Source organism: Microtus ochrogaster, unplaced genomic scaffold (assembly GCF_000317375.1).
Source record: "Microtus ochrogaster isolate Prairie Vole_2 unplaced genomic scaffold, MicOch1.0 UNK108, whole genome shotgun sequence".
NCBI classification, from domain to species: domain Eukaryota; kingdom Metazoa; phylum Chordata; class Mammalia; order Rodentia; family Cricetidae; genus Microtus; species Microtus ochrogaster.
The window spans coordinates 905,641-914,373 of record NW_004949206.1 but is presented as its reverse complement, the minus strand read 5'-3'; the positions used below and the strand labels follow the sequence as shown (position 1 = coordinate 914,373).

The 8,733-nt window shown below is 39.8% G+C and overlaps 1 protein-coding gene across 1 annotated transcript; it reads left to right on the top strand.

The window, feature by feature from the left end:
- Nucleotides 1-3,748: 3,748 nt before the first annotated feature.
- Nucleotides 3,749-7,540, top strand: LOC101979658 (vomeronasal type-2 receptor 116-like). The gene is made up of 3 exons (XM_005371423.1): nt 3,749-4,021; nt 5,262-5,298; nt 6,636-7,540. Exons 1-3 carry the CDS (start codon nt 3,749-3,751, stop codon nt 7,538-7,540), a joined length of 1,215 nt encoding a protein of 404 aa, XP_005371480.1.
- Nucleotides 7,541-8,733: the final 1,193 nt, after the last annotated feature.

Below are 8,733 nucleotides of genomic sequence, written 5' to 3'. Positions count from 1 at the left end.
AAAACATAGAGTTGGGTTAAAAGTATGTAAACTTACATTTAGAAGACAACCAAAAGAAATTTAAAACCCTAAGCTTGTGACCCAAACAGTAAGTAGTCATTGCTCTATCAGCTTATCAGAACTAAAACAGAAGGGGAAAGAAATCTGAAACATTTTTATATTTTAATTATTTATTTATATCATTGTAACCTATATTTATATCTTAAATTTTTGATGCTGTCAAGTTAACAAAGCTCCATCTAGTCTAGCCATCAATACTGTCAGGGATCTCAGAAGGATAAATAAATTATTTTAAGTAGACACCAAACAGCTTTTGAATCTATTAAAAAATGACAGAGACCAGCCCATATACACTCATACCAAGGTCTCCACACATTGCAGGCAGAAGTATCAGAGCAGCAGGCTTTACCAGGTCCATAAGGTGAGATGTTCCTATGGAAGAGGGACATGGAAAAGACTGATCTTATTTTGTCTAGGCAAAAGTGGTACGATCAGTTCTTCAGTGTCCACAGTCTGGGCTGGGTCCTGGCAGCAGGTTGTAGCATTGGGGTACCTTGCCCAGCAGTCAGCATCATCATCATCCAGGTGGAGACTTGTGGTGTCCCACAGTCTTCTTTGGAGACCTTGGGTCATTGCTAGAATCTGGGAGTCTCTGTCTGATAAATGCCACATTCCACTGATCGCTGAAGTATGTAGGGGTGCCCAGGTATATCTGATTAGACAAACTTTGCTACAAATTACTTGTTTTAAGCTTGACTTTAGAGACATATCAGGAAACTAAATAAGGCTTATCCCTGTAATTATATTAGTACTTTAAGGTTGACTGATTATTAACTTGTATTTCTAAGAGTCTATAGTAAGTTTGCACCTTTAATAAGACCAGGACTTAATATCATATTTTTATCAGATTTAACATTTAAATTAATGACTATAGATTGAAGCTAATGAAGAAACCAAATTAATCATTCTGAGGGTAAAAAAATAGAACAAATTTGTATTATATTGCCATATATTAATGGAAAAGCTACTAGTTCCTTTTAGTATATATGACTTAGTTTATCCAAATAGCTTAATCTTCACAAAGTTAGCAAGGACAAGGAGGCTATACATACATTTTTAAGCCTGATTAGACCTTAAATAATGATAGATATTTTTAAACCATTTTTAACTTTTTAAAATGTAAATATTAACAATATAAAGTATTTTATAGGCACAAATGTTCCATAATCTATGTAATTTTATTGTAGCTGATGCTTCTGATGACTATCACCTGGCATTGGTGTTTCTAAAACTATTAAAGTCCATCCTTGCATCTGGACTTTCTTTGGGACTCTTATCTAGTCTCAACTGTCCTCTGTGATTTCATTATGGTTTTTACGTGGGTGACTCTTGAATTACAAGGTTTAACTGACAGAGAAAGGTACATTCTTGTTTATAAAAGCATTGAGGTGCAGCTTTTCAATAAAGAGCAGCATAAAACAAGTTTAACATTATCTACATCAAAAAGACGTCCAAAATGGCATTAGGTTTCGATCCTACTTCAGGAACTGGCTTTGTGGGAGCCTAGCCTGTTTGGATGCTCACCTTCCTGGACCTGGATGGAGCGGGGAGGGCCTTGGACTTCCCACAGGGCAGGGAATCTGGACTGCTCCTTAGACTTCAGAGGGAGGGGGAATGGAGTAGGGGGAGGAAAAGAGGAGTGGGGGGAGGAGGAAGGAAATGGGAGGCCAGGAGGAGGCGGACATTGTTTCAACAACAACAACAAAAAATTTTTTTTAAAAGATTTAAAAAAAAAAGACATCCAAATTCCTGCTAACCAGAATCTAGTGACCAGAGCTCAGAGAAAAATTACAAGTACAAAACTTACAATTACCATAGACTAATTTTTCAACAAAACAAGCACACACAATTTTCTCAATAAATAGACACGACCCCTTAACAAGCAAACAAGACTTTTTAAAACCAGAATTAACCTAATATGTCAAACATTCAGCTTATTTTTATCTTTTCTTTTTAAATTTAGTATTTGCAAGTATGAGAAACCACAGCAAACATACTTCACATCCTCTGACCTTTTACAACTTTTTACACACCTTCTACAATTTTCCATATATCTTGTGCAATTTTCAGGTCTGGCTCTCTGTCTATCTCTGATCCATTGGTTTAGTCAGACATTTTTAGAGAAACTCCTTTTTTTTCTTTACTTCCCTTTACTATTTTAGTATCCTCCTTTCTTTTGCTTTCCAGACAACATAAAAACCTCTATCACAAACAGTTTTTGTCTTTCCCCTCATTTCCCAGACAACACTCAAATTTCCAAGAAAATCTTTTTCTGAGATTTCATCCAGCAGAACATTGCATAGATACAACATTTAAAGCAATAGTAGAAATATATATATCTTAATCAATAATAATTTGTATCCAATTTCCTAAAAAGGGAATAAGTATTTGTAGCTCAATGGATATAAATAATGAAAATCAATATTTTTTCCCCTGTGGAAACAAAAACATATTTTTTCCAAAACATAATGCATCTTTGACGTTTACTTTAAAAATCAGCACTCCCCAAAGTATGCAGGTTGGTATAATTTAACATTTTTTATAAGCAGTATCAGAACAGAAAAGGTTTAAGATGGAAAACTGCTGGCCAGCAGAAGAGACCTTGAATGTTATGACAGTCAAGAACTTGTCTTAGGAAAGAAATCAGGGAATTGGGAGCACTGGTGGGCACAGTGTGCCCTTGTCTGACAATATTTCTAAAAAAAATTGTTAACTTTTTTTCTGGCCTTTATCTCAGATTCTCTGTTTTTCATCCATGCAGTTTTTCATTTGTAAGCAGTCAATTCCCTATGCACAGGTGTGCAGGTCCCTTCCTCAAGATACCTAGTCAGGGCCTGCAGAGCGGGGCATGGAGGAAACTGTTCACTTCCCAAGCTGGGCTCAGATGGGTCCCTAGCTGTAAGGCCCCGGTACTGTGGCACTTCTTAGGCTGCTGCAAGTTGCAACCCCCAGGCTTGTTGTAGCCTGTTTTCTCCTCCCACCCTGGCTTTTCTGATCTGCACATCTCTGCCCTATGCTCCCAGTGGGTGGAGCAAGCCAACCTCGCCACCTGCTCCATCCCAGGCAAGGCTACTGTTGTTGGAGCCCCGTGGGCCCCACCACTGAGCCCTGCCTGAGTCACCACCCCTAGAGGGACCCCAGAGCGTGCAGGGCATGCTTCCAGCATGCACGGAGCTTGCCACCACAGAGCCCCAGGTCCTCTGCCACATTGCATGCAGTCTTGGCTCTCAGCGCCCAGGAAGTGTGTACCTGTCATCAGACTGGGCTCAGAGCTGGGGGTGTAGACCCTAGACTGGCAGCAGCCGAGGTGCTATTATTCCTGTTATGCATTCCCTTTTTCCTCGACACATTTAAGCTCAGTCCCATTTTTCCAGTCCTCGTCAGTCAAATCTTAAACACAATAGACAAAGAAACAACCAACCATCAGAAACCAAACAAAAGCTACAGAAAGAAAGCAGCGAGGCTTCAAAAACTCAACCAAAGTTCTGAAGTCCTGGTTAAATTCCCTGGCTTGAGATACATCCAAGATTCCAAAGACGATATGAACCCAGGCTCCCAGTGGAGGCTCTGGATTACTGAGGACTTAATATCCTCCAGATGGGATTCCAAATCCTCCAAGAGAGGAAGCTGATCAGAACCCACTTCCCCATTCTGCAAAGACTCGAGGCTTCTTGGGGGGCTCTGGACAATGAGGAGGAACCAACTTCCTTCAGACAGGAGCCTGCTCTCCCAGTGGGCTCCAGAACCGTTTTCTTTGGATGCCTGTGATCCCGGCCCTACTGACACATCTGTCAGCTGTTCCAGACATCGACCACCTCACAGCCTCAGACACAGCATGACGCTACAGACACCAGCGTGGGCTGTTTTGAAAGGAAAAAGAATTTCCAGCCCACAAAGAAAGGGGAACTCCTTGATAGAGGAAAAAAAGGAACTGCCTGCTAACATGCTACCAGATTTACACGTAACAGACAGAAATCACAAATCACAGCTACAAATGGCTACAAACATCTGACAGAAAGTATTACTCACCGGTGGTCCAGAAACCTTTGGGATAAGGGTCTGGGGGTTCTTGGGTCCTCCCAGGTGAGCCCCCAAATGTTGTGCTTGAGTCCTAGAACCCCCAAGAAGACCACCATGGAACCACACTTCCAAATGCAAAACCAAGGTTTTGTTTAAGTCCTCTGCCTCACAGTCTGACACAGCAGGAGGGAGAAGGGTCCCGCCTACTGTTTTTAGGAGTTTATAAAGACTAAAGCCACAATACAATTACAAGGTTACAGTCTCCAAATACGTATCCTATACCATAATTGGCTAAAGATGAGGTAAAGCTCTGCTGTTAGTTTATGATAGGCTATTAGTATCTAAGGGGGATAGCAACAGCCCCCATGGTTACATCCACATCTGCTGACCCCTTGCTAACCACAAGGGCTGCCTGATATATTGCCCAGCTGATATCACTCAGTGGATAGGGAAAACTGGGTGGGGAAATGGGCTGCAGTCAGCAACTTTATGTAACTTAGGCTTCTCCATTAGCTAACACTTCCTCCAAGGAGAGGTCCTATGAGCTTCAGCTTATCCTGGGAGCCTTCAATTCCTCTGAAGCAAGCCTTTAGGTTATCCTGGGGACTGGAGTTCAAAAGAGCCCAGCACAGAAATGGAATCATTTCTAGCCTTTCAATTACAATTTATGTGGGGTACTATATCTCAAAATAAACCTTTTGTATTATCACTCTGCATGGGTATTCTTGTGCTATTGTGCTCATGATAGTATATTAGTATCTTCTTTACCCCTGAGTACATTTATAGAGACTGACTCTCACAGAGATGGAAAGAGGGAGGGAGAAAGGCATTTGTTTGTTCTCAACGGTGATGGAATCAAGAAGTAGGGATTTTTAATGCTAAGTATGTACAGAGATTTCTACCTTCAGGATAGGGTTTTTGTTTCTTATGAACAAAACTCAGGGATAAAGGATTCATACTACCAGATGAGGTCAAAAATGGAGACTCATTTTTTAAATTTAATTTAATTATATTTTTCATTTTAAAACAAAAATTATATTTATATAATTTTCATCTCTCATTTTTACACTCCTCATCTCCCTTATAAACCTAATCACTCTCATATTCAGCTTTGTTGTTACACTTACATGTACACACTCATGTAAATAATACAAACACATACAATTTTCTGATTATTAAAGGACTTAAGCCTTCTGGAGCATGGCAAACACGAATCTAGTAAGTATTGTCCTTCTCCTTCATTCTCTTTGCCTTGCTAATATCCATTAGATTGCAGTGATAGTTTGAACAGTGACAATAATTGGCCTTATCAGGAGGTGTAGCCTTGTTGGTACAGGTATGGTCTCATTAGAAGAAGTGTGTCATGATGGAGACAGACTTTGAGGTCTCAATTATGTTTAGGCCATACCCATTGAGACAGTTTACTTCCTGTTGCCTAAGAATCAAAATGTAGAAAACTCAGCTAGTTCTCCAGCACCATGAATGCCTGCATACTAGCATATCCCAGCATGATGATAGTAGGCTGAGCCTCCAAACTGTAAGACACCAAATTATATATTTTCTTTTTTAAGAGTACCATGATCATTGTTTGTCTTCACAGCATTAGAAAACCCTAAAAAAGCTACTATATCCTGAAAGTTAGCCACCACACTCTATTTCCTTATTTGGCCACTTCTTTCTCCTGAGACTGGCTATCAAAGTATTGCAGTCCAGCTAGCAAAAACTCCCATGTGGCTGTCCAATCAAATTTAATGATTCATGCTAACCCAGGGCTCCCCATTCATCTTCATAAATTTTTATTTTCCTACAGGTCACATCTGTCTCCTCTCTATCTGGAGGCAGTTCTTCATCCTCCCTAACCAAAAACCCTTCCCCTCTCTCTTATTGCTTTACCCTACTCCTCCATTCTATGTCTCCTGTCATTGCCTCTTATTCCCAACCAACTGTCTTCTGGGACAAATAATTTTCCTTTTATTGAGAACTTGGCTTGGCATGTTATGTGCTTACTCCAAAGGTTCCTACAGATTCCGTTTAGTGTTGTTTCTCTGTCAGTGTGTTTGAGATGGTAAATTCAAACTAGAAAAGATATCAACTGACTTGCCCCAATAGAAGACACAGTCACCATCTATTTCCAGGAGAGTATTCCAAAAACTGACAGAATGACATCAGGAGGCATGGAAACCATGGGATCTAATACTTTAAAATATTCTCTGTGTAATAAAATGGTTAATTATTTTAACTTCTGTCAATTCACCAGTTTAAGTTTTTTCATCATAACATTTAGAATTTACAGAAAATGTCTGTTCTTTCTGATAATATAATAAATGACATCATCAACAAATAGTTAAATAGAAAACATAATGATTTCACTTCATTACCCAAAATGATAATGCATGTGTATTATGAAATGGAAGCATTGCTATGCAACAGTGTCATTCAACTACATCCTCAGCAACAAAAGCAGATAATTCAATGCTTCTTCAAAACAATTAATTGAAATATCCTCCCCATAAATGGTTGAAGTTGCTCTAATCATGGTTTTCTTTGTCCACCAGATGTGGATAAATGTGTGAGGTGTCCAGAGGACCACTATGCCAACAGAGAACAGAACCAGTGTATTCCAAAGGTTGTGGTCTTTCTGAACTACAAAGACCCTGTGGGGTTGGCTCTTTCCTTAATGGCCTTATGCTTCTCTGCATTCACAGATGTGGTTCTTGGAGTATTTGTGAAGTGTCATGACACTCCCATTGTGAAGGCCAATAACCAGAATCTCAGCTACATCTTGCTAATTTCACTCATCCTTTGTTTCCTGTGTCCCTTGTTCTTCATTGGGCATCCCAACTCAGCTATCTGTATCCTACAGCAAGTCACATTTGGAGTTGTATTCACTGTGGCAGTTTCTACCGTGTTGGCCAAAACAGTGACTGCGCTGCTTGCTTTCAAAGTCACAGTCCCTGGAAGAAGGATGAGGTACTTCCTGGTTTCAGGGGCACCCAATTACATCATTGTCATCTGTACTCTCATCCAAGTTATTCTCTGTGCAAGCTGGCTGCAATTTTCTCCACCCTTTATTGACAATGATGCACAGTCTGAGCCTGGCCAAATCATCATTGTGTGCAACAAGGGCTCAGTGACTGCATTCTACTGTGTCTTGGGAGACCATGGTTCCCTTGCCTTAGCTAGCTTCATTGTGGCTTTCTTGGCCAGGAATCTCCCTGACACATTCAATGAAGCCAAGTTACTGACCTTCAGCATGCTGTTGTTCTGCAGTGTCTGGGTCACTTTTATCCCTGTCTATCACAGTACCAAAGGCAAAGTCATGGTGGTTGTGGAGATCTTATCCATCTTGATTTCCAGTGCAGGCCTACTGGGATGCAACTTTATCCCCAAGTGCTACATAATTTTGTTAAGACCAGAAAGAAATTCTCTTCAAAAGTTGAGGGAGAAAAGATCTTTTTGAACACACAATTCATAAATTGTAACTGACAACTGTAATGTTTATAGAGCCATCTATTACAATGTCATTCAAGATACATCCACCAACGAGAGATTCTCATTTTCTTCTAATGGTGATGCCAGAAGTTTCATGTATACTACTTTTCTGTACATTGTGACCTGTAGTCTTTTATTCAGCATTTAAGAAATAATTAGTGCATAGGGGATGTGTTCCTTACTTTCTTTGAAGTGCAATAAGAGTGAAAATAAACTCCGAATGTAGAGGCCCCAAAATGTTAGCCTATTTTTACCTTGTGTGGTTAGTCAGAGAGTTTGGAGGTTGCTTAATATTTAACAAGTAGAATTATGCACCATCACTCAGAATGTGGCTATTTGTTTTTTTTTCCAGCTAACTGTTTGAGTTCTTCTTTGTATCATGTTAAAAAAGCCTTTTGTTGCCTTCTTCCCCTTTTTGTTTTGAATTATAAAAGGGCATGGAAAATTAATCATGGCTGATTTAAATATTCACTGAAACTCCCTCACAATACTATCCTATATTTTTATTTTATTATTTTCACTCTTGTCTTTGTAATCCTTACTAACTTTTCTTATTTCTATGCCCTTACCATGGAAAGTAGTATTTTTTAATTTGTTATAATTTTTCTTGAAAAATTCTAATCCAAATTCCCATTCCCTCTCATCCTACAATTCCTCCACACACCCTCCCATCTAACCCCCATCTAATCCTGAGAGAGGATAAGGTACATTGCTCTATGGAAGGTCCAAGACCCTCCCTACTATATCTAGGCTGAGTAAGGCATACATACAAAGAGAATAGGATCCTAAAAATCCAGTACATTCAGTAGAGATAAATCCCAGTGCCACTGCCAATGGCCCCTCATTTCTGCCCCAGCCATGCAACTGTCAACCACATTCAGAAGGACTAGTTAGGTCCCATGCCTGTTCCTACCCAGTTAGGCTAGAGTAGGTGAGCTCCCATTAGCTCAGGTAAACTGTTTCAATGGATGAACCCATCATGCTCTTGACCTCTTTGCTCATATTTTCATTCCTTCCACTCTTCATCTGGACCTTGAGAGCTAAGTTCAGTGTCTGATGTGGGTCTCTATCTCTGTTTCCATCTGTTGTTGGACAAAGGTTCTATAGAGATATTTAAGATAATTATCAGTCTTACTATAGGGCAATGATGTGGAAGTCCCC

Coding starts and splice junctions, on each gene's coding strand:
- LOC101979658 (XM_005371423.1), top strand. CDS start 3,749: ATGAGGAGGAACCAACTTCCTTCAGACAGGAGCCTGCTCTCCCAGTGG. Junction 4,022..5,261: donor ACATGCTACCAGATTTACAC/GTAACAGACAGA, acceptor TGATTATTAAAG/GACTTAAGCCTTCTGGAGCA. Junction 5,299..6,635: donor GCATGGCAAACACGAATCTA/GTAAGTATTGTC, acceptor TTTGTCCACCAG/ATGTGGATAAATGTGTGAGG.